The sequence below is a fragment of the Megalops cyprinoides genome, chromosome 7, assembly GCF_013368585.1.
Source record: "Megalops cyprinoides isolate fMegCyp1 chromosome 7, fMegCyp1.pri, whole genome shotgun sequence".
NCBI lineage: Eukaryota > Metazoa > Chordata > Actinopteri > Elopiformes > Megalopidae > Megalops > Megalops cyprinoides.
Window position 1 is genome coordinate 6,722,580 of NC_050589.1, and position 26,319 is coordinate 6,748,898.

Genomic DNA, 26,319 nt, shown 5'->3' on the forward strand with positions numbered 1-26,319 from the left:
GTAATTACCCCGAGAGCGAGATGAAGAAACGCAGCAAAACCACCAGACCCCCATATCCCTTCCTCTTCAATCTCTTACATTAGTCTTCATAAGGCCAGTCCTGCTCCCCCCCACCCACCCCTCCCCAAAAAAAGGCTGCTCTGCCTGGCACTGAGAATGGAGGGAATGAACTGGGACACTCACCACCAGGCTGGTGGCATTAATTGCACCCCAATTTGCATCAGGCAGGGCTGTGATGGTTTTACATGTAGAGTAGGCTGTCTCACACAATCCTCCGCCTGCGCTTTCTCCATTTGTGCCGTACGTCACACTGTGTTCCGCATCCTCAAGCTGAATTCCAGGGCAAAGCTGGCCAGCACTTTAATCCCCATACCCCAAGTACATCACTAACAACATAATAGTTATGTGATTCTTTGTTATTTTGATTTACGTTATGCTGTTATTTGGTATAGGGCTTACCTTGTGGTATGCTGTGCTTTTACCTTCAGGCAGCTTACAGTCTAACTGTAGAGAAAATATTGTACAGTACTGAGTGTGCCGCTTCATTCAGTTCAGTTCATGGCGTGGTTTATGAAGACACTCTACTCCTGTCACTCAGCCCTGATTGTGGGCCGTGGCACGATCGGGCTGATCGTGGTTCTGAGTTTGTAATGTCAACACGGTGTAATACAACCAGGTTACATTGTTGGGGAACATCATCTAAGCCATAACCAGGACAAATTCTGTCATGCTTCCAGCTGGGAAAATAAGCCGACAGAATACTCTATTAAAATGTACCCACACCCTAAACATATCAAGAGGAAGCAGACAAGTGGCTGTACATCAGATATGACAGCCTACACTGTTACCGCCACACAGCAGACATTCCTCCAGCCACCAGCGCCGCTCACGTCCCCCCTCAGTGCCGCCGCCTGCAGCAAAGTGACCGAGCAGAGCGTGCCACAGACAGATATCATATCTACCCCCGCGTGTGGAGGAAATTCAATTAAACCACCTACACAAGAACCCAAAATACCTCCCTTCACAGTCGCCCGAGAGAAATCCCTCAGCTTAAGCAGAGTGGCTAAAGCCAGGGCAGGAGAATGCTCACCTGTCAAGACACCAGCCTCTCTGCTTTTCAATACCAAACCAGCTCCCCGTCCATCTAATTCCTACTTCACAGGTACGTCATATAGCTTTACATTTTTCATAAGTAATTAACCTTTGCTTTCTGAGTTGGGTTGTTTAGCCACAGCCATCTCTGAGCAGGGCTATGATACCTGGAGGACTGCAGCCGTCTGTTACTATCAGAGGCGTTAAACACCTTTCTATTTACATAGGTGATAACAATTACACTTCCCACTGACAATCATTACAGATAATAGTCCTGTGTCATGAGTGGAGAGTGTGTATGGATCACTTCGCTGGAAAAGAGGATGGGGATGGGGGGATGGGCTGTTTTAGGCCATATTGAGCATCTGCCAGATGTGCGGCACATATGGTTCGAATGAAACTCAAACAAAACAAAACGAAAAAAAAAAAAAACAATGCACACAAACACATGAAAGGGAAAATTTCTGACTTTGTGCAAACTGACAGTTGTCAGATAATATAATGGCTGAGGGGACCCACATGAAAGACGGGGGATGTTGGTGTACTTTGTGGTTCCGCTGCGCTTCCTGCTCACAAGTTCATGGACCAGATACCACACGAAGGCTTGAGGATGTTTAGAATTTTTTCCACCCCCACCCCCCACCCCACCCCCAAGATTTCTGCGGCATGTCCTCTGATAAAAGATGAAAATTCCATAACGTTATTTATGGTGGTCCCTGAAGAAGGAAGCCTTAATAACCATCATTTTTAGTGCTGTGTTGCGGAATAAAGAAAGTATGAATGCATATTTAACTGCAGTGCAAAAAAAATAAATAAAATAAATACATTCACCAACACATAATCTTAATCTTATTTTAACCCTGACACAATGAATACAATTTAGCGATTGACATTATTATAAGGTATATATAGTACTATACACTACCATAATGAGAGCCACGAGGCGTGTTTTTTCTCCTTGTCCTCAAAAATGTCTTCTGACTTCATCCTCCCAAACACAGATCACTATGCTGGGTCAGTGCAGCTCATGATAGAAAGATCTTAGGCAAAAGTTGTCAGCGGCATGTAATCTGTATTTTTATTTTATTTTTTTTTTTGAACATTTTATAGCTGCAACGATGTAAAGAAGAAAAAAAAAACACTCCCTAGATTAACTTGTAAGGGCTGAAGGAACCCAGCCTGTAATTATTATAACATAAAACAGAAACTATAAAACCGCCTTTTTCGAGTAGTAGGCTATCCTTTCAATTTAAAGAATATCTGCATCAAAACAGCCTGCCCTTTCAATGATCTAATTGAATTTATTCATGCATGGAAAATTGCGCTGGAGGGGAAAATTAGCCATCCCCTCCTTTTAAACATGGACACACAGAGGTTAGGATTGTTTTTAACAAGCCACCCTATTCTACCTTATGATACATACCTACCACTACTGCCACGTGCCCAGTCTAAGGAGATGCACCGAGTATCCTCCTATAGCAAGATCAGTGTCACAAAGTTGCACCAAAATGATGGATGAACACTGATGCGTACCTTTATCATATCACCTTGGGGCGGTTGTCATTTGCAGCATCCAGCCACATGTCCTGTAGAACAAAAACAAATAAAATGCCCTCACGTATGATGCAGAAAATGGGGAAATATCCTTTTAATGTTGAGGGGAAAAAAAGATGACCAGATGCAAAGTTTTCTGTAAAAATTACACGTGGTAGAAACAATGGCAGGAAGCAGCTGTTGCAGGGATCAGCTTCGGTATTCTGAGTTTCTCTACAGATCCTTAAGCAGTAAATTTCCCTCTGTGGAGGCTGAAGTTAATCTGAGACCTTTTTTTCTCCTCTGACATTCTGTTCCTTGTAAAACAGTTGGGCTTTTTTCTCCTTTCACCTGTATATCTACAAATTTTTTGACACATTTTTACCGGTATTCGTATCATTGAGTTGGCTTGCTGACGTTAAGTATGATTGTATTACCTCAAATGTGGACGGAGCATGACACACTGGGCCGTGTCAAGCATGTTTAAATTCATCTTTTTAAAAATTAAATAATTGTACGTGTCAAATTCATGTATTAATGTCATGCATTAAATGGGTTGAATAATACAAATGTGTTAAGCCTAAATTAATTTCACTACAGTTCGCTCTTCATGTGCCGCATTACATTCTAACCTACCAGCGACACGCCGGTACCTGGATTCAGATATTTCAATTCACGCTAGGGTGGAGTGGTGGGTTAATTAATTAGCTATACTGACACTTTGTATGTCGCTGGGAATAAAGTGACGGAAAACAGCAAAACCCCAACTAACGGTGAAATTTGGTTTTTGAAACTCCCAACCGGGGAGGTTTTCTGAGCCCACTTGCTCTTACACAATGTACCACCAACGAGCTTGTTAAAATGAAGAGACAATGCAGTCCTGACATTCCAAATATTTTGTCCTCTCCTAACTGTCAAATTCGTGTTGGGAGAACATAAATGTTTTTTTGTGATATCATCATGTATCTGCGCCAGGGTTCGCTATAAAAACACAAAGGCCTTTCAAACAATGGTTTCCTTTAGCCTGCAAAGTAGATGCCCAAGATAAAACTTCACCTTCGCAAAAACAATTCTCAACTTTTTAAATTAAGAACAAAAACGTGAACAGCAGCGCCCTCACTCGATCGATTGCTAAGTTGCAACCACAATCTTTCACCTTTAGATTGCAGCGAACCGATTTTTCGAATAATTACATTATCTAAACACAAGTGATTTAAAAATAAATTTCGCTCTTACCTTTAAGTAACTGTAAAAGCACCTTGAGATTCAGATTATGCTCTGCATATGGGTCGGTGAGGGCTGTCATTTCTTTGTGAATGCTTTTAGGCCAAAGTCACTGTAAATGCAACTTCAACAAATGTGGACGTCGTATTGGATTTGCAAATTCAGTTTGTAAATATGTGAAGGTGTAGAACTCGGGGTGAAAGTTGTATAATAGCCTCGTCATATTACCAACAGAGAAATTAACCTGACCACATTTGACCCAAAACACGTCGACTAATTGAGCCTCATCAGCTTGAGAGTAAAAAAGGAAATAGGGCCGTCTGGAAACAGGAAGTTACCCAATAGTTCATGCCTTTTCTGTTGTTTTCGGTATTTTTTGCCCTTTACAAAAAATAAAACATTGTTCATATGGAATCACGTTTAGGGTGTGTGACTGTATGTGTGTCATTTTAAATATGTAAATATTAGTGGTACTTTGTTTCTCGGAAGTGCAGAAAAAGCAGTTGTAAAACTGGCTAAGAATCATGGTGATGAGCTTCTTTTTACGTGCTTCTTACAACCTGATTTGGACGTTTCTTAGCAATACATCTCAAACCTTTCATATTTGTTACCATTATTTAGTGGTTTTATGGTAGTTATACACTTGCTCTCATACAGTACATCTATCTTTTCAAAAAAAAGCGGATAAGAGTTTGTATCTAATTTTATCTCTGAGCTGTGACCAGGATATTGTGTTATGATGAAATGTTGACTTCCACAGGGAGAGATTTTTTTTCCAAAGGGATAAAAAGACAGTGTAATCCTGATGCATAACAAATGAACCTATATCAAATTCCTGTTTCTTGTTAACAACTCCCTTTAAATGATGCACAACCACATTTTTTGCTTCCTTTTTGTATTGTTAAAGTTAATTATTTACTAGGTCAACTTCCCCAATAACAGTTGCATTCACACAATTTTTTCCCAAAACTGTAATGTTGACTTCACCAAACACTGACATTTAAAGAGTGACAGGTCTGCTGCTTGTTTGCGGTCTAGAGTCTAAGAATATTACACGTGGACACCTCCAGCTAACATCAAAAACATATGATGGCATTGGAAAACATGTTACTATACAGAGTCTTGTAATTCCAGCATATTGAGGACACTGTATGCTGAATCTTATTATAGAACATAACTTGAGATTTTGCCTGGAACATCTTGCTAGCAGCATTACAGAAAACATTAACTATCCAAACAGCAAACTGCTGTAATGTATGCTGAGGATTTTATGCCATGACTGAAATACAGTAAAATGTATCTAAATAAAATGAATGCTGACCCCCCCCTCCCCAAACACTTAGCTTTTTTTGGACCACAGCATCTTAATTATATTTATGGATTTGAGCAAGGTACACAGAAGGTATACAGAATAACCTTTCCATTGATGTCATTGTTTGCTGGCCACTAGCTACTGTTCCTATTCCTGTACATCTGTGCTGCGGGTCCCATGTCATGCCCATAAGCAGCATAAGTAAACAGAACAGGAATTGCTATGAAAGTGCCCTTTTCAGGAAAAAAAGTATATACAGCATATCACAGAGCTAAAAATCTAGCTATGCCTTTCCTCCAATCAGCTTTGTCAGGCGGAAGTGTTCCATTCTGAACATTCTGAGAGGCAGAGAGTGACATGGTCATGTTGGACAGGTTGGGACTGACCGGCACAGGTTTTGCCAGGATGGTGGTGTGGATGTGGAGCTCAATTTACAGATGCAGTGGAGGCTCAGTGCTGCTGAGCCAGGCTGTAGGAGTGGGAGACGAGGCCTCCTCTTTCCCCCCTCACCGTGGGATCTGTGTGACAGCTTGCCTGAGGACAGAGGTCTCCCACGGGCTGTCGCTGCCATTCAGCGGTACGGTCGGAGCAACGTCTGCAAGCTGCCCCTCTGTCACCGGAGCCGCCCGCTCGGAAGCACTCCCGTCGGATGGAGCCGCATTTGCTAAACTGCTGGCCTGGGTGTCTGAGGATAATCTCTGCCCCAGGGCAGTGGCTGGCTGAGAGACAGCGGCGAGCGTCTGCTCGCTGTCAGGTCCACCCTCCGCCACACTGACTGCAGCGGCCCCACCTTGCATATCAGCAGTCCACAGGGGCAATGGAGCTGCCGGTTGCATTGTGGTAACTCTCCCATCCGTTTCATTAGAGGAGGAAGAGGTCAGCGCTGTCATAGAGCGGTTTGTTAACTGCTGATCTCCAGCCTCGTAGCCATTCTCCCATGTGCCGTTGTGCATCTCTGACAGATAATCCCATATGGAATGGGAGTTGTTGAGAGACGCCGGATGCAGGTCTGGGATCAGTGTGCTTTGTGCTCCCACTGTTTCTTCAGAAGTGGTGTTTTCAGTGCTTTTCATGTTGGGTGGTTTCCCCAAAGACTCAACCTCTCTTTCCTCAGAAATGTGCTCTATGGACCCAAATGACAGGCCTTCTCTGAGGAGCCCTGCAGAGAATCGTGGGATAGCCGTGGTCAGCCCAGCCCAGCCTGTGACCTCTGTTCCAGGGGTCACGGTCCCAGAGACTCTGGGATTGGTCAGTGCTGGATGCGCCTTTCGCTCCTTCTGAGGAGACGCTTCAGATGTTTGGACGTGTTCAGTTAGGAGCAAATATATTTCAGACAAGGGGGGTTCAGACTCCACGTTTGGGGAGGTACTAAAGAAACCACTTATTGCAGCTGTGGCTGGGGATATACTCTCAGTGATGCCTGGGGGTGCTGTTACATGGCTCACATACCGCTGAACCTCTGGCGACTCAGACAGTGGTGATGCCTCAATAGACAGTGTGGTTATGCTTGTACCTTCAAAGGCCTGCCCAGGTGACAGAACTGACACAGAGCAGCTTTCTGTGGTGTCATTCTCTGTGGACAGCAGCTTTTGGTGGGCAGTCAGGCTCATCGGAGGCAGTGCTGTGGCTTGGAAACCTGGAACAGTGTCTGATGCCTGGGAAGGGCCTATCACTGAAGTAACATCTTCCTGTGTCTCTGTTCGAACCAGAGATGGGTGTGGTGATGCTGAAAAAAAAACAGTTCAACAGTTCAATATAACATGTACATGTGCTATATGGAAATGAAAATAATTGTGAGAACTGCAACAAGGTAGGAAGACACAGGAGTGGGAGGTGAGGGGTTAGAATGGAGTGATAGTATTTGTCACAATATCACATTTCCACAAAGAAGACACATTTTGGAACACATGTATGCAGCTGGCATGTAGGTTGAATAATTTGAGTGAAGCACACAGACACACATATACACACACACACACACACACACATACACACACACACACACACACACCTGTACAGGGTAAGAAGTTCTCCATGCTCCAGTTGACTTTGTGAGGCGTCTCTCTGAAAGTGAGCACGACATCCACTCTAAAGAAGGGCTGCAGAAGCATCTCTCCAGTGGGACCCGTGCAGTTCTGCGAAATGAACCCACAGAAACGAACACAGCTCACAGACAATCCATCCCACCTGACAATCACAGAATCAGCTGTCTGGTTGTCACCTGTGGCTAGACCGTGTGCTACCAGTTCACTGGTCCACACTGACCTTTGTCTGCATGATAAGGGAGGTGGGAATGGTGAGCTCAATAAAGTCACTGCTCTCAGACACCGAGAAGGTGCTCGTCTGGAGCACAAACACGTTGCTGACAGACAGGGTCTCCTTGTCATAGCCGCCTCTCTTTGTCAGACCCATGCGCCGTTTGAAGATGTGGAGAACTGTCTCTTCAGCTGCAGATCTGGACACTGTAAAGCAAACAGGGGAGTCACAAGGGCACTATATAACCACTGTGCCTCATACTACAGAGACATCAAATCTGGAGATTCTTCTGCCCCATATATTATATAACACCACAGGAAACTGTGAAAGTACAAACAGAAGCTAGAGTTCAAATTTAAGACATCATTTTAAATTATTTTATGAGTAAAATAGCAGTTATCTAGTTTTTTTTGTATTCCAGACTGTTCCAATACTGTGACTTTTTTACAGCTTAAATATTAATGCCTCCCTCAGGCTTGGGAGATGGTTCAGATTTCTTTAAAAATCACTCCTTTTGCCTTGGTCACCACATGCCTAATTTTCTAGATTAACGCTGGCTTAAACGAGGCACTCATTTATGTTTTAATTAGGCCAAATTCAAAGGTCACTTTGGAGATATTTCCTTGAGGTTTTACAGTTGATGTGTTCATACTAACCATTGGGGCAGCTGGCTTCCATGCTGTAAGCGTAGTGGCCACTGACCAACTTGAGGGACAGGAACTCCTCTGATTTGTCCATCACCTGTAAGATACAGGTCATCTGCTTATATAAACACGTTTTCACAAAGGTCCTTATATCACCAAATGGGTCTTATATATACAGTATATGCCTGTATTTCTGACCCAACCAGAGGAATGCATTAAAAAAGAAAGTATTGACTATAGCTAATAAAACTTAATATTAATAAAATACTACATTTTAGTATAAACAACAACAATCACTGTGTGTCTGGCTGTCTTGCTTGTTAAAATAGTTTGGAGTAAAGATTGGACAGTTCTGGTATTAAAAGGTGGAAATATCTCTTTTCATTAAATTCAGCTGTCAGCTGTCTCTGTCCTTTTTTCTACAGTCATGATTGGTTGACTGAGGTAATATGCATAAAATGTAATTCTTTCCATTTCAGACACTTGGAAATTGGATATCTTAGACACATCCATCTTTTATGAGAGTTCCTGATACCGCTAGAGGGAGAAAAGAAGTTTACTGTAACACCACAAGGTGGCACACTACATCCATGCAACATCAACTATCAGTTCTAGACTTTTCCATAGTTGATAATCGTGATAATCTGACTGACCCCTATTTGTTACAGTAACATGGGTTAGAATTAAATTTATATCTAACAAAAATGCATATGTCCAACAAACTGAGTTTTTAATTAACCTTCTTCTTGGGTACAAATGATTAAAAATAATATACATTTCTCTTTTTTGGTGACGTGAAATTCGTCTCACCGTCTCAGAGCTCGTAATGTCTCTTCTCCTGCCCTGCACGGTGATGCTGGATCCGTTTGTTTCAGCGTTTAGCTGAATCAGGCTGGCATCCTCCAGCGCCACCACCAGATTCCCTCTCAGGGCCAGAGACCAGCGGAGCTGCAAAACACATGATACTGCCAATGTGATCCTGTAGAGGTCAGACCTCATCCTTGGACACATTATTCTAGGGGCTATGTAGTGGGTGGTTGTGCAGCATAGTGGTAAGGAGCTGGGCTTGTAACCGAAAGATTGCTGGTTCAATCCCCCACTGGGCCACTGCTACCCTTGGCAAAGGTAATTAACTCACAATTACCTCAGGAAATATCCACTTCTATGTATGGATAACGTATAAAATTTGCTACCAATGTAAGTCCCTCTGGATAAGAGCATCTGCTAAATGACTAATGTAATGTAGTATGACACACTCTCAGGTAAGGAGCTAGGCTTGAAAAGAGAGGGTTGTGGGTATAAATCCAGGCTAAAGCACTGCTTTTTGTATTTTTGAAGAAGGTACACAAATAAAATTGCTTCACGACATCTTCAGCAGTGTGAACATATAATATGTATAAATGTGACGCATCCAATATTATTGTATCTGAGAAATAACAGTGAAATAAATGATGACTTGTTTCACTCATCTATTAAAATGACCTACTATTTGTATGCATTTACCTTGTTTTTCCAGCTGTCTGTGGGAATTTGTCTGGTAACCTGGGGAAGATGTGAATATTCACCATACTTTAACACTGTAAAGTACAATACTGTAAATATGTACAATAAAATTTTACTGTAAAATATTTTGTCTAAGCATGTGCATGCCTTCATTATCATTACAGAGCACAATACCTTTCGGACAAACCTGTATGAAGTCGGAGTCGCATTTAATGTGTTCAACACTAGGTGGCATTGTTGCGACAGGACACTTCATGACAAAGCTGTTAGTTCTGCCCCCGAAACGGCTCACTCTCTTCAGCAAATTCAGCATTATTACATAGTTGCCACTCTAAAAAGCACACCCAAGAAAAATTGTTTGCATCATTACTGCTATAAATAACTCTGTTGTTAGACATTTAGAATATATCAGTGGGTCTAATGTATCTTATTTGGGAGACAATTTTGATAGGATGGACTGCTTTGAGAATAAAAAAATAAACTTTCACATTGATGTATTATAGTGCAGTGCTCTTTTTCCTGCATTTCTTCAGCCAACACTTTCATTCTGTATTTATAATATATCTGTGGCATTGCACTGTCCAGTGGGAGAGATGGACACACTCATGGCTTTGTAATAAACTTGGTTGTCATCCTCACCTCCTGCAGGACATAACAGCCACTGTACATAACTCTGAAGATGTAGTTTCTCTCTGGATCCCTGTGCAGTGAGAATCCACACACAGACATCTGCTGGTTCAGGTGGTCCAAGGAGGCCAGGCTGACTACAGCAGGGAGGGAAACAACGTTTCAATAAGAGATAGAAAGTTAGAAAGATAGAAAGAAAGGTTCTCTATAGTCAGGTGGCAATTGCCTTGCATCAGAGCACAGTGTATATGATGCTAACCTGGAATTCTCAGGGTTCCGGACAGCCAGAGCCTCAGGCCTTCAATTCTCATCCTGTGGATCCAAAGCTCCATGTACTCTGAGAAGCACTCCACATCTCCCTCTGAAAGAGAGGTCTGGCCTCAGTCAGCAGGCCACAAGTCTCTCCAGATACAAGCATTCGTCAAACTCCCTCTCCGTCTTCTTTCAAAGAGTAAAGTCACAAGGGATCAAACATGTACGATGCTGTTCCTGACCTTACCATTTAGTGGGCATGCACATTGGGAAGCAAGGGCCTAGATTCAGGGTGGAGGAATCTTTGTTCAGTTTCCATAAGAATATTACAGGTCAGCAGGTGACATTTCACCTCTCTCATACATTAATAATGAATGGACACTTAATTTCTAAGTCCCTGCATTATTTTTCTTCTATCTCTATGGGACATTCAAAGCTTTTACAGATGGCTGTCCTGCCCCATTTAAGCTAAATGAAATGTTTGAAACAGAGGGTTACTTTTCCACCTCCGCTCTCCAAAGGTATTTTGAACCTGATCATGCCACACCTGGCTGTTAAATCAAGGCTAATGCACTGATAAAATTGATACAAATTAAATTTCTACAGCGTAAGACAACCAGCAGCTTAGCATACAAATAGGAAAGCGTGTCTACAGCTTAGCCAAGCATTTGATTTCATGTATCTGAGTCATCAAGACAGGTTTTTTGAAAGAATGAATAACATGCAGAAGGAAGGAGAGCTAGTCTGAAGGATAGTATGTTACATGAAATAACATTTTGTCAGTTAGAAAATCAGAAGTCATGCAAAAAACATCAAATTGCGGCCACATGAAAGTACTTCCGTTAGTGAATCAAACATGTACCTTGTATGTTTGGAGATGAGTTACTCATCCATTCTCTCTTCTTAACCATGAGGTAACGTGCTCTGATGGGGAGGGAAAGTAGCCTATGGGAGGTAAAGGTAGAGGGATATATTACACAGGTTCATGGAACAGTAACAACAAAAGAAAACAGCGCTAACATAACTACTGCCATCACTGATTCTGCTACTACTAGTAGTAATCATGACCATCACTATAACATAAACCACTGAATTTTATGAATTTTAAGACTACGAGTGTAATTTCAGCTAAACGCTGATCACTTCACACAAATTCATTCACACACAAACGGTCTGATATTTGCATGTAAGTACAGAACTAGAAAAAGCACTGAGAAACAAGTTGTATTTATTGCCATCAACAGCATGGCATAACTAAGCATTTGAAACAAATACTCTATTTTATTTCAGTCAGGGTGGAGAAGAATATACTTACAAGAAAATGATGAAAATTCCGATCACTTTAAGAGCCATGGCACCCTTCTCTGCAACCATATCGTTCTTTGAGAGACTGTTGTATGGGGAGAGTATTTATAAACATTGCCTATCAGCTGTGTTTGTCTACAAAGGTCACAGCTAGATGCAGGTGGAAGTGAGAGTATGACACATCAGTGGATCAGAGGGTTCACAAGAACCTGTGAAAAACCAACAGGGGGCTCACAAGGGTGTGAAGGAGTTCCCTGTTGTACCTACATCACCTTTTGTTTACATTTTGTTGCTTGGCAGCCACACTCATCCACAGTGACCTATGACACGACGGCACAAAAAGGAATTTAATAGTCACAAGTCACAGTACACACATGATGCAGCAGTCCACATCTGACCATGCATCAATCCATCACACAGTGCTGTAATAATGTCATTATTACTGTTGTTACATTTGATAAGGAGAGACTTTTATTCATAGTAACGTCCATAACTTGGCATCCATTTACACAGCTGGATATTTACTGAGGCAATTCAGGTGAAGTACCCTTGCCCAAGGGTGCAACAGCAGAGGCCCACCTGGGAAATGAGCCAGGAACCTTTGGGCCGTAAGCCCTGCTTCTTAGCAATCTGCCAGACTGCTGCCCTACAACAACTGCCGCTGTGAATACAGAAGCGCTTCATTAAATTTCAACAACTGCGGTGACAGAGTGGTACAGGGAATACACAAGAGAAGGGAAGATTTAAGATTGGATTATTAAGGGAACCAAGGTGCAGCCTGAATAGCTAGTAAATCACCGAAGTCTGTGATTGCAATGTAAATGGGTTTGTGAGCGTGGCTTTCTTTTGGAAGGGTTGCGGTATAAGAGTTTTTTCAACATACAGATCAAAGAAAAGAAGCGTTCTCATGATGACAGCCCACTCAACTTGTCCTCCTTATATGTATTTATGATAATCTCAGACTTTATTTACTATACATGCTGCCTCTCACGCAGTAAAACCAACAAATGTACGGTGGTTATAGTGAATTGAACCATGAAAATATAGCCCTACTGATGCATTAAAATTGGATATGATACATGTTACACTGATGGGCATGCAGTTTCCTGGATTGGTTTTTAATCAGTATACTAGATTCAAAAACACTTGTGATTTTTGTCAAAGGTTTATAAACTATCTGACCAAGTTCTAGACCTATTAGAAGAATTTCATCAGGGCTTGCTGACTTGTTTACACTTCTTTTGTTGTTTTTTCAATGGTGCCGTACCCCTTGTCTGTATGTTATTTCATATTTCCTAAGTATCAGTTCTTGCCTTTGGAAATTCTGAAAATAAACCTTTTTTTGCGGATGAATTAAGTTATTGTTGAGTGTAATGAAATGCTTTAGGTGTTGTGAAGCAGAACCAACCATCTGTTTTTTAACATACCTGGCCTCTTCTCTAACTGTCATTTCTATATTGCGACATTGAGAAAAATGTGTGATTCTTGGCCAGCGTGTAACACTTATATGTAAATACAATCTGTGTCTGCCTATTGATTGACAGTATATTTATTTTCCCTCATTTAAAATGTAATATTTGATCATTACCCTTTTTCCGGTAAAAGTGTTGCATGTTAATAGTTACAGATGATGTACTGCAAGCATTTAAAGAATGTATTAATGGATTAGAAGCCTAATACTTTGGGTTACAGTTGTGCATGACAATGTGTAGACTGTGTATATAAATCATATATTTGTTTCATATAAATATATATCATACAAGTATATTTATTTATTTATTATCTTTATTGCATTTGTATATTTAATTTTCTGTTTAAAATAGAGTCTGTAGCCATAGCAGCAGTTCAGCTCCGGCTAGTTTTTTGCCCTCCTTTCAGAATTGAGAGCCAATCAGACTAATTTGTCTCTGTGAAAACACCAAACCTACTGTATGTACAATGTGTAAAATTCATGTTAGTCACCTTTGTTGTAATACCTCTCTTCACAATAATGCTAGCATGAGCCGGAGCAAATGCTGACTGGTTGCTTTTCAATATTATTACCAACACCAAGGCTTCGGCATGTGTCAAACTGAATGCTGGATAAATTAAAATGGGTTACTCAACTTTGTCTACAGTCCAAGGGTGATGTTCTCTCAACCAAAATAGGATCCATGTCACTCCCATCTACTTATGAATGCTTATTGAACTCCTTCCTCACTTTCATATTATCACCTCATTTTTAGCAAGCAGTGTTGGTGTACAGCTTTCTAAATACACCTGCAGCTTTTCATTAGCAGGCCAGCACCAGTAGGGTTAGCAGGTGAAGCCAAAGCCCATACCCTGAAGGCCTAAAAAATGCTTTTCAAAGAGCCATTTATGAAGTCCTACAGCTCAGATCTACAGTTTAGGTGATTCTATCAATGGCTCTGATTATGTGCTGAGGATCTGTGTGGGAGCAAATACCAGGAGTTCGTAGATACACAGCAGGTACCACCAGCTTACCCTACTGAGTTTACACTATACACATTACTGTAAAGGTTAACTGGCTATACACATTTACTATGCTGTACAGTTGCGTGTAAGTGATATGATTAAAGGCCACCCTCACCTGTATACACAATGAAATTTACTATTTAGAAACTGACCATCTATTAGGAAGACCTAATAAATGAGGAGGCGTGTTGAGATACCAATGCAGCAGGTTGGAGAAAAGTCAGTGATAAGTTCATTATACTAATGAAATGTAGAGCCTGCACAGATTAAGCCAGTGAACTTGGTACAACTGTAACTTTCAGATTGCTGGGTAATTTCCCATGTCATTTTTTGAAATTATAGTGTGATGAGAGGCAGAAAAATAAGCCATTTTGATTTACTTCCTGTAAACGTCATTTTCCTTTCCTTTATCACTGTGTTTGCTCTAACACAATCTATCATAATCCATCGTTTTTGATATTATTGCATACAGGGATGGAATTCACACAGCCAAAGAAACCAGAGAATGCACAAGAAATCACGCAGGTAGATTTTTAGGTAGCACCCACAATATGAGAGGCTTCCCATGTATGCGAAGTGCTAATGTATATAAGAGCTTAGTATTATCGTAGCCCTGGTTCATAATGTTGACTGTATTTTTTTCCAAATGTTCATAAACAATGTGTGCTCCAACTTCTATTGCAGCAACTCTCTCTAAGTGATCAGACGGCCATCGTGTGATGTCACAACATTGAACAGAGAGAACATATCTACACTAAAAAGGAATTCAGCTTTTCTTAGGTCATAAACTGGCTGTGATAACGGTGATTAATTGAAAATACCCAGCACTGTTACTTTCTGTTTCGGAACATAGGTAATCTCTGTGGTCTCGCCAGGGACAGTCAACAGTCAGTTAATAATGATTACAACCATAACTGTTTGTTGTTAGTAACTAATATTATCATTATTGTTTATTTTTCAAAATACAAAAGACAACGAAATTTCTCCCGACAAAGTTTACTGTAGCCCTGGAAGCTAACGAATAGGCAAAAATCATTATAAAACAGGGTTCACGATATTCATATGAAAGCACGTTGGCAATGCTCAGGCTTCCTTGCCATTGTTCGGCTACCACGCTCATACATTGATTCATTTCATGGCGGTAAGCGGCAAGTCTCGTTTGATTCCAAGGTCACATGACTAGTTCTCGGAGTGTACCATAAGAAAGTCACTCACGCAATATTAAATAAAATCTGTCGTACAAAGAAAATCAAATGATTTTTGAATACACAGCATTTATAAAAGAGTTAAAAATACTTAAAATGTAGTGTTGTTGTAAATTCCTGCAATTACAGATTTTAAACAACACTTAATATTGTTATTAAACTACGCGCACCCCTGCTTATTCATGAGTAATGAGACTTTCCAATACGGTGATGTAATTCCCTCAATGACACAAAAGCGGCCATTTTGTTTGGAAGTTTGGGAAGAAAGGAGTAGGAGATTACGTTCCTTGTTTATTTTCCGATTGCAAAAAGCGATTAATTAGGTCTGTGTTGAAAATTATAACGAAAGTCTTCCTTACACGACATTTCGATCTACAGAGATAAGTCAGAAATACCGACCCAGTTAACTACGTGGCAGCCTAAATCAGGAGCGCGAAAACAACAAGCCATTCATTTTGCAAGCGTGGTCGGTGTCGGTGGCCTTTCTCATGGCCGCTAGGTTCTGCTAGATTCTTTTTACCAAAATACGTTGTAAAGTTGTGCGTCCTTATTCAGTTTGCATGCAGTTTCGCTCGCCTTGAACATCTAAACGTTTTAGTAGTATTTACAGAATAACCGATCAAGGGAAGTAGCTAACGCTAGCTAAATACCCAGCTAGCTAGCGAGCTAACGTTAGCTATCAAAGGAAGCTCTGACGTAGGTACAAGATAGTGCAACTTGCGCCTGCACGAATCAAACGGTGAAAATGGCAGAGTTATACATTCGTGTGGCGGAGGACGAAAATGAGGAGCCGATGGAGATTCCGTCCGAGGACGATGGCACGGTGCTACTGTCCACAGTGGCAGCGCAGTTTCCCGGAGCCTGCGGCCTACGTTACCGGAGTCCTGTCTCTCAGTGCATGCGTGGTGTGCGTCTGGTTGAAGGAATTCTGCACGCCCCTGAGAACGACTGGGGAAATCTCGTCTACGTCGTCAATTATCCAAAAGGTATGGTATATTCGTATTCAGATAAATGTGGTTGATGTGCCCCCGAGAAGCGTCAGCCAATTTTGCTGTTGGGATCAGCAAGCCAGAAGCTTTTATTCTGACTAGACTGCTCCATGTGATCACTCTTTCAATCAAGCACCAGCTGACGCTAGGGTGCTGTAGAATAACTAGTTATCCCATTAGTTAGTTGTGGTGTTTTGGATTTATTAACTGGTTTGTAAGATGTATATAATCGTGTAGCTAGCATGAATCGATTTTGGCCAGTGTGAGGATACAGCTTCTGGTCTTCTGATAGCAAAATGCGAGCTAGCATCCCAGCAAGTGGCTTTGTGTAAACTAATTTAGTTGGCTGAGTCTGTGCTCAGTCTCATTTTAAAGAGATGTCTTCTCAAATTTCAGATAACAAAAGGAAAATGGACGAGGTGGATGCCGCATCGGCCGTAAAGATAAAGAGAGGCGTTCAGAAGACATCAGACTTGATTGTCCTCGGCTTGCCGTGGAAAACATCCGAGCAGGACCTTAAGGACTACTTCAGCACTTTCGGAGAAGTGATTATGGTGCAGGTAGCTGAAGCATGACAATTTGACCTTAAGCGATGTTGAACGCTGCATGTTTTCGTCCAGTTGTGACTATGAATGATATTTTCTGTACTGTACAGTTCTTAGGATTCCATTGTGAAGACGGTTAAGACTTATGTTCCACAAAAGAAATCTTAAATCACGGTGTGTGCAGTGAATGTTGTGCTTTGTGTGGGTGTGTGCAAAGTCCCTCCTTGTTTTTTGCAGGTCAAAAGAGATGTTAAAACTGGTAACTCCAAAGGCTTTGGCTTCGTGAGGTTCACAGAGTACGAGACCCAAGTGAAAGTCATGTCGCAGCGACACATGATTGACGGAAGATGGTGCGACTGCAAACTTCCCAATTCTAAGGTATGTTCTCTGATTGAGTATGCTCACATTTAATTAGAATTTGCTGCGTTAGATAACCGAGTAATCTCCCCTCACTTTATTGGTTGCTTTTTATGGTTGTTTCAAGCCAATGTGCTCATGATTTCTTACTCTGTGCTTTAAAATCTCGCCTTACACATTTTGGGGGATGTGTTCATTCTGTTATAGGCTTGCTGAATGAATGTTTGCATTTTTCCTTTGAATAACAGCAAGGCCCTGACGAGCCCATGCGGAGCCGAAAAGTTTTTGTTGGCCGTTGCACCGAAGACATGACCGCCGAGGAGCTGCGGCAGTTCTTCATGCAGTATGGGGAGGTCACAGATGTCTTCATCCCCAAGCCTTTCCGGGCCTTTGCCTTTGTGACGTTTGCCGATGACCAGGTGTGCTTTCAAAAGCCCTCCTTTGGCTATTGTGTTTGTTAATGGGTGCTGGGGTTTGAGTTTAACCCTTTGTCTGCCTGTCTGCATGCTGCTTCTCTTTCCCCAGGTCGCCCAGTCCCTGTGTGGAGAGGACCTGATCATTAAGGGCGTCAGCGTGCACATCTCCAACGCCGAGCCTAAGCACAATAATAGTAGGCAAATGATGGAACGCGGGGGGCGATTCGGGGCAGGGGGGTTCGGGGCCGGGGGGTTCGGCAGTAGTCGGGGCGGGCTCGGGAACAGCGCTAACAACAACATGGGGAGCGGGGTGAATTTCGGCGCCCTTAGCCTAAACCCCGCGATGATGGCCGCCGCTCAGGCAGCGCTGCAGAGCAGCTGGGGGATGATGGGAATGCTGGCCAGTCAGCAGGGCCAGACGACCGCTTCGGGCACCACCGCCACCGGCCAGACCAGTGCCACCATACGTGAGCAGAGCCAGGCCCTTAGCTCTAGCAACAACAATTACGCCAGCAGCTCAGGCAGTCTGGGGTGGGGTGCGGGCTCCAACTCTGGCACCAGCAGTGGGTTTAGCTCAGGGTTTGGGTCCAGTATGGAGTCCAAGTCGTCTGGCTGGGGAATGTAGAGATGTTTGTATGAAGTGTTCACATTTCTAGATGATATGGTAAGTATTTTGAGAGAGATTTTTTTTTTGTAGTCATATCTAACGTCCTCTGTTTTTTGAAATACTCTTCTGCCTTTTGTTTTGTAAAAGAAAGCTGAATGTTCTGGTACATTTGACTAATTCTGTACAAGATTAATGTACAGTGGTTGAAGTGCATCATTGTCAGGGTGGTAAATTACAACACTACTTGTGTAGTTTGTTTTTTTTGTGTTCCTGATAACCACGTTATGTGGCAAAACATGATTCTTTATGCATGTGTTGTAAATAGTGATATTTCAGAGATTTGCATGAGTATCACTTAAACATTTAATTGACCTCTCTGCCACACTTTGAAATGGTTTAATTTTGAATTGGGAAGAATTATTGTTTAACCCTCTGTGTGCAGGTTTTGTTTTGCAGTTTCTTTAAAAAAAAAAAAAAAAGTTTTACGGAAAAGCCTTCATTAAAATCTCTTCTGCAGTTCATCACCTCTTTTCCAATTTCCCGGGAAGAAGCCCCTCGTTGGCAGCAATGTTGGAGCGATCTCAGTATCAGTTCCCCTCTTCCCATGTGTAAATGCTTTGCCATCAAAGAGCGCAGCTTCACTCCGCATTTACTGTGTTAGACGGTGGGTGTTGCCTTTTTATCCACTTTTCATGGAAAAAAAATCTTTTGTCTGCACTGTATCGCAAGTTACGCTTTTGAGAACATTGAGTGGGGTTGTTGGTGGCCACGAGTGAGAGACTGGGGTATGAGCGGGCGGAGAGAGAAACTGAACGCAGGTGTGAAACGAACTGGTTGTGCGATGAAAAAGAGCCAGATGACTGCGAGATGTGGGACGAACCTGTGGCTTTGGTGAGCGTGTGAGAACGGGAGCGGCGTTTGCAAGTACGAGTGTTTTAAGATCCACCACAAGGACATTCACTGTATCCTGAGATCCCCCGGGGTCTCTTTCTTCCTCCCCTCCCCTCCCCCCCCTCCCCTTTAGTATAATGATCAAGCTTAAAAGTAGTAACAAATGTAGTGGAATGTTTAGCTATATGAATATTTGTATCCTTTCTTGCTATATTATCTGATGTGAATGCTGTATGGTGTGTGCTTTATTTTCTTCCTTGTTATCGACCTGTAAGTGTGAACATGTGACTTGATGCTGGTGACGTCTGTGCTGAGGACACTGGGGGAGCTTGAGGGGCGTGTGGCAGTGCAAGTGAGCTCAGTGTGTCTCAAGAGGGGTGATGTGGTGAAAGTGTAAGATTCCCTATAGAAAGGTTGCTTTTGTTGTGTTTTGAATGCCATTTTATATGTTGTGAATCAAAGGGAATACCCAAATAAAAAAATAATTTGAATAGGTATTTGTCTATTTGATAGTCGCTTATTTATTTTTTGTAACCTGTGTAAATTAATTGAACTGCACAAATCCTTATTCAATTCGCATATATAGGGACCTCGGATACCGCTGACCCAGGTTTACATCTGAACCCAGAGCGAAGTCAGTTTTCGGGAGGCTGAAGACCGGAGTCAGCGGAGTGTTGGTGGTCCCGACACTAGCTAACAGTGGGGAATGCAGCCGAATGCCTTATACCTGAAAAGGGACTTCTTCACTTCATTGTAACAAGATCCCTGGAAACTCATCTCTAAAAAATTTTAAATGGACAATTCGAAATTAGCGAAGAGGTATTCATTTATGCCTTAAATTTTAATTTTTAAAAAGGCAGGGCCAAATACGGAAATCTTGTTCATGAAACACTTGTGTAGCTGAGTATCCCCCCCTCACTCCCCTACAAGTGACTCTAAAGTGCAAAGAGAAAGTAATTTTAAGTCTTTGGTCTGTTAATTTACTTATTTTTCTTGTGTATTCTGGCACATTTGTCAAATAGGTCTTGTTTTTTTTTTCTCTTTACAAACATGCATTTTGTGTTAAATGCTTTGAACCACACTGGCTATTTCTGTAACTGTAATTAAATGCTAAGATTTTACAACTTAAATAGCATTTTTTCCAAAGCAGTCTGTGGGTACTGATGTTTAGCCGTTTAGATATCACCCTTCATTGTGGTTAAAATGTAAAGTAATTCGGCTCAGACTGAGAGGTCTGCTTGTGGCTTTACGATGGAGACGCTGTGGAAAGGGGCCCAGTTGTATGACTTGTGTCACTTTTGCAGGGTTTGGGACATTGACATTGCACAGCTAATAAAACTTGCCACCAGGAATCGAATCACCTCTGTATCAGATTTCAAGTCTTATTTTTAGTCATTTGAAATAAACTTTTAAAGTTTTCAACATTTGTTTTTATTTTACCCCCCCCATCAGCAATTCCTGTGACAGAATCGACCAAATTTAGTTTGTGATTAAGCCTGTATTGTAATTCAAAAGGTGTAATTTATCAAAGCTGATTTTATTCTTATTTCATAGTGGTTACTCATAAGTATAATTGGCTTATAATTTAGGCTATAGGATGCTATGGTGGAAGTGAATCATCCAAACTGCCTCTCTGGAACTTGTGAGCAAGTTAAAGCACTGACTTTTAAAACTTCAGTGAGGCAGCCCTTGAGAAAGAACCTAACATAATGTGTTACAGATCACTTCTGGACCTGGCTGTGGGTGATAGGGGTGGCATCGGTTCATGTATTGGCACTTTAAGTGGAGAGACAGAGCGGCTTGAATTTTGCTCTGGTGCATTTCTATGTTCTGCCTTTGGAAAAATGTGAAACAAACCGTACACTGAAGGCTCAGCCATGCACATTGCACATGCCTGAATGGTAGCACTTACATTAAGGCTTGGAATTCCATCCCAGAAATGGTGGGCTAGTAGCTTTGGACTGAGAAAACAGCCCAGCTCTGTGCGGTGAATGGATTGCACCATTGTTAATTCCTGTTGGTTGAGGCTAAGGATTAGGTCTTATCAAAACCCCTGTTAACTTGGGGGAAATGAGCATGACAATCGCAGGGGTCTGTGTTCTGGACAGAGCTAACTGGTGTAACTGCAGTACAATTTTACGATTTCCAGATGCAATGCCTTTGAAGTGAATGTGTTTGCATATTTTTGAAAGATTTATATGCCATGTCCAAATGGAGTGTCAGGCTAAATTTCTGGAGGAGTCCGTGCTTGCATGAACTTCATTAACCTCCATAGTTAAATTAATAATTCAGTTGTGTCATGTTTTTTTGCACATTTTTACAAATAAGTAACTGCTAAAGATTGTACGGGGGGGGGGTGGGGTCTAAACTGAATAACTATAATGCACTTGGTTCATTAACCTACTGGACTGCTATGTATTTTTTTAGTGATATTTAAAATGTCAAAAGGGAGAACTTTAACTGGACAGGTTGGTATGGTAGGGATCTTTCAGATCAAATTTCACCAGGCAGCAATGTGTGTAAGGAAGTGGTGTAACCCAAAGGTTGCCAGTTTGATTCCCAGGTGGGTGCTGCTGTAGTACCCTTGGGAAAGGTGCTTAACCTGAATTTCCTTGATAAATATCCAGCTGCTTGTATCAATCACTTGCAAACAACACACGCCAAGTTGCTTACATCTGCCAAGGAAATGTAAGGTAATTGTGTAAAGCTGAAGATTGACAATGGATTTAAGTATGAAAGCATGCCTCGGTGACATTGTGTATGTACAGAGAAACACAGGGAAAGAAGAGACACCCAACTGTAATAGAGAAGGGGGAGGGGGTGTGGTGTCATAAAGCACTCGACCTATGCTGTGCCCTGAATGCCAAAATGAGTGAATATAATTCAATCCTTGTAGAAAAACCAAGCTGTGTTCATTGGCTGGAGTAAATTGCTCACTGATGGTAGCTCAGCTCGTTGAATGGTTGGGTGTTGCTTCTCTCTTTGCACATGATGCATACTTAAATTGCTTTAGACCGGGAGTTGGCAATTATGGTCCTCGAAGGCAGGAGTCCTGCAAGTTACCATATGACTGAGTACCAATTCATATATGACGCATAAGCCTGAGGTGACATTCAAGAGATAACTTCATTAAACAAGATGCGGTGAAATAAAAACTGAGTGGCCATCCTGCCCTCAAAAGGACTGAATATGCTGACTCCTGATCCAGATGCCCCGTGCAGAGTAGGGATGATGACGTGTTGTGCAACAGACTTGTATTTTGTTATATCGGAAATGGCACCAGTGCTGACGTGCTCGCAGCAGGGGTTTGGAGGAATCTGTCACATGTCCTCTGAATGTCCTTGCACAGTTAGGGAACTGCTGCTTCACTGGTGCCCTGACCCTACCGACTCCCTTGCCTGCACTTCAACCAATCGCGTAGCAGAAATGAGGGCCTGGGCAAATTACGGGCGAAAGTGTGTTTTTGAGCGAGTACAGACGTAATATAAAATGCGTTGGTTCAGCTAATTTGTCAGGATTTTGTGGAAGAGACACACAGTGCTTGCTTAAATCGATTATCAATGGCTTTATTGTCAAAGCTCTGATTGTGGGTCCATGTTTAAATGTGAATGAATCTATTGAGTGAGACATACATGTTTCACAGAATGCTGAAGAATTAGCAGAAACCTATACCTGTGCATTTCTTCCAATGTACAATATGGGTTTATTGGGTTTCAGTTAAGCATAGTTGTGTGTTGTCTGTACAATGCTGAAAATGTATCTCTTGTCTGCAGATAATTTTTACATTTTGTCATCTACCAGATGTTTTTTTATTCAAACCCACTTAGAAAAATTGCATCTAATAAAGTGCCATGAAGAACAATACAAAAAAGTGTAAAAAGCTGTAACATGACAAAAGCATGGGTCCAAGAACTGAACCTTGTGGCAGATCATGTGTAAGTCAAGAATGGTCCAAGGCTTCTTTAGTTTGCACTAATTTGCTATCTGTCTAATAATTCAAATTCATGCTGATTTATACCCATACCTGATAGCTAGCACTTTCGTCTAGGTGAAAAGGGTTTTTGAGATTTGTTAATATTTCATATTTGATGCTGTCACATGGACTTTGATGTCATTTGAAACTGACAAGTGGCATTTGTACTGCATGTAGGTCAAAATCCTGATTTATATGCCCACATGTGAATGTTTGATTCATGTTAAATCTTTAACCTTTATATTCCAAAAGGTTTATTGTAAATGTTCCAAAAAGGCTGTTACTCAAGCTTGTTTTGTGCTTAGAGAAACATTCATGTGAGCTGTGTTCATAAAATTGCATATAAATTGGTCACTTTATAAGAAGTATTCAAATGCTCCACATCTATTGTACGAGTCCCTGCTATTTTAGTGTCATTTGAGGTTGGGGATATGGAGGTAATGCATTCATGGTTACTACATACTACATTGAGTTTCATGAACATACAACATGACATACATTTTCAAAAGCAAGATTAGCGTTGCCTAAAGCATATTTGTCTAAAAATGAGTTTGGATGTATGCATCAACACAACAGTAATATCATGGATAGTTTGATCATTTTCTCTGTCTTACCTGCTGTTTCGTAATGAATCTTTTTTATTTGAGAAGTATTGCTGGATTTTATACTCTGGTATACATTGACATGCATTGTATTGCTAACCAAATCAGGTTTGTATCATATTTATTCCATACTTGGAGCACCACACCACCCAAATAGATGTGAAAAAAGAAATCTGGTTGGATTAGTCCAATTTGATTGTGTCACAAATCATCATTAAATCAATAATTATATTTACTTGTACATCGTTCAGATGAAAGCTTTTGCCTGGGGCTGTGTATTCGGGGAGTTGGTACAAAACAAAGGTTGTCAACATGAATGGAAATGTCGCAAATTGAGGAATACGTGATTGAATCCATTTTGAAATTACCTGAACTAAATCCTCTACATTGTCCTCAGAGATCTCTGGTGACCCAGTTCAATGCCATCCCTTATGTCCACAGTATTTCACTACAGTGACAGGCTATCAAAATAAAACCACATGACTGCTGGGTATTTGATAAACTTTGGATACCTGACAGGTGCTTGGTTTATTTTGCATTTTGTCTAGAATCAAGCCAGTGCGCAGACAGGGATTTTATTCTACACAGCAGGATTCATCACTGGACTTTGTAGGATATTGTATAATTGATGTGGTCAAAGACAAAGAGGATATGACAAAAACAGCAGTAATTTACACAACTGAAGTTGGTACTTTTATATATGTAATTTTGTCATTCTCGTGTTGAATATCTATGTATAAATGTACCATAAGTTCTAGGAATTCAGTATTTTATTTTGGAAGTTATGTATAATGCAACACTTATGTGTGACACAAGATGACAGCTGATGCAGTTATCCATAAAATAACATCCTTACAGTACATAGTATTAATTTAATTTGCCTTTATTTTAAATATGACCCATGAAAATTGATTATTATGTGAAGAATAAAATGACATCATTGAATTATGAAAATGAATGGGGTTAACACACCCTCAGCCGTGTACATTAACACACATAAAATGCAAGTACATAGATACAGATGTATAGATGCATACAATTTTTTAATTATCAAAACTGCTTAGAATAAGGAAAAATGAACAATTTGAAGAACCATACCTTATATATGAAATGAATGTATCTGAAAGGAGTTCTCCCTCACTCACAGACAAGTACACAAAAAAACAATCAGTGGTTACTCGAACAGCCTCCGTTTGGTCTCAGTTTGCAGTTTATTGATGCTAATAAGACCCGTGCTGTGACAGGTCCTGGGTGCATGGAGATGATAGCCGCGGCTTCGTTAGCAGGAGGAGAAGGTCTTCCAGAAGAAGTTTTTACAGGGCGACCGCTCCCTGGGCGCTGACTGGCTGAACACGGACCTCTCCCCCAGCTTAGCCTGCAGCAGAGACTCCGTGTCCGAGTCCTGTGCCTCCTTCTCCAGCAGGTTCAGCTCTGACAGTCCCGACAGCATCTTCAGCAGGAAGTCTCTCCGCTCCTTGGCCAAGCCCTGAAATGGTAGGACGCTCTCCATTATTCACCGTATTTTCTGACGATAATGACAATAAGCTTTGTGTCAGTGGTAGGAAGTTTGAAGCCAGGGTTACTTACCATGGCACTGGCTGATCCTTTGGACTTTTTTTTCACCACAGTGCAATAGCTCATATTAACTAGGAGCTAATGATGCTGGATCATCTAGAAAGGTTCCTAACTTGGGTTGCCTCAGTAATGTGGTGTAATGGTAAGGATTCCCACTAGGGCACTGCTGCTGTACCCTTGGGCAAGGTACATAACCCACAATTTCACAGTAAAATATTCAGCTGCATAAATTGATGAAATTGTAACCTACTCTGCAAGCTACTCTGGATGAGAGTGTCTGCTAGATGACAATAATGTAAATATTTAACAATAATGGAAGGTTTTCCTTTGAGGCTGAACTATGTAAGATGCCCTTGGTAAAAGCTTCTGGCAAATAATGTAATAGTACATTTATCCTTAGATAGATGAGGGTATCTCTCAAATTAGTTCAAAATAGTAACTTTCAGACAGTGCAGAGGAATAAGCCCATGGCTCAATACTTCTTAATCTCAGGGTACATGCTGCACACAATACAGCAAGTTCATAGTGGAGCCTAGCTGCAAATGAATCACATATTCAACAATCACAATCTCTGCCCCTGAAAAACACTTAAAAAAGGACTGATCAAAACAGTCTGTGCAGAATCACATTTTATTATACCCGAAAGCTTGCTCACTCCAGATACTCACTGCAGCGTGGGCTGGCATGACTCAGACCTTACCTTAATTTCATACAGGAGGATACCAAAGACCAAAGGTACTGAGCTAACAAGGACAATTTCTAACGTAACAGTACTGTAAAACATCAGAATTGTTCTTTAAGATTATCACATTAGTGTGTGTCCACTCACCCCACTGGTCTGCAGAGCCAGTCTGTCCTCTACGGGCAGTGCCACTGCATGCTGTCCACTCCACACGATAAGGACCAGGGGGACGAGGCTCACCAGGACGTTCATGT

At 41.4% G+C, this 26,319-nt stretch overlaps 2 protein-coding genes across 3 annotated transcripts; one reads left to right on the top strand and one right to left on the bottom strand.

Annotated features, from left to right (window-relative positions):
- The first annotated feature begins 15,664 nt into the window (after positions 1–15,664).
- On the top strand, positions 15,665–20,728 carry tardbpl (TAR DNA binding protein, like). 2 transcript variants are annotated; one of them, XR_005005078.1, is made up of 7 exons: positions 15,665–16,414; positions 16,814–16,977; positions 17,200–17,340; positions 17,568–17,738; positions 17,845–17,929; positions 18,860–19,006; positions 19,820–20,728. XR_005005078.1 is itself a non-coding variant. In XM_036533183.1 (5 exons), the coding sequence occupies exons 1-5, from the start codon at positions 16,174–16,176 to the stop codon at positions 18,358–18,360; spliced, it is 1,233 nt and encodes a 410-aa protein (XP_036389076.1). In that variant the 5' UTR covers positions 15,665–16,173; the 3' UTR covers positions 18,361–18,942. The 2 variants fall into 2 exon arrangements, 1 of the variants encoding a protein (XP_036389076.1); XM_036533183.1 differs by lacking the exon at positions 19,820–20,728 and having other exon boundaries at positions 17,845–18,942.
- Positions 20,729–25,064: 4,336 nt separating this feature from the next.
- sst6 (somatostatin 6) lies at positions 25,065–26,319 on the bottom strand. Its single transcript, XM_036532411.1, has 2 exons — positions 26,213–26,319; positions 25,065–25,294 (listed from the first exon to the last, which is right to left on the bottom strand). Exons 1-2 carry the CDS (start codon positions 26,315–26,317, stop codon positions 25,088–25,090), a joined length of 312 nt encoding a protein of 103 aa, XP_036388304.1. The 5' UTR covers positions 26,318–26,319; the 3' UTR covers positions 25,065–25,087.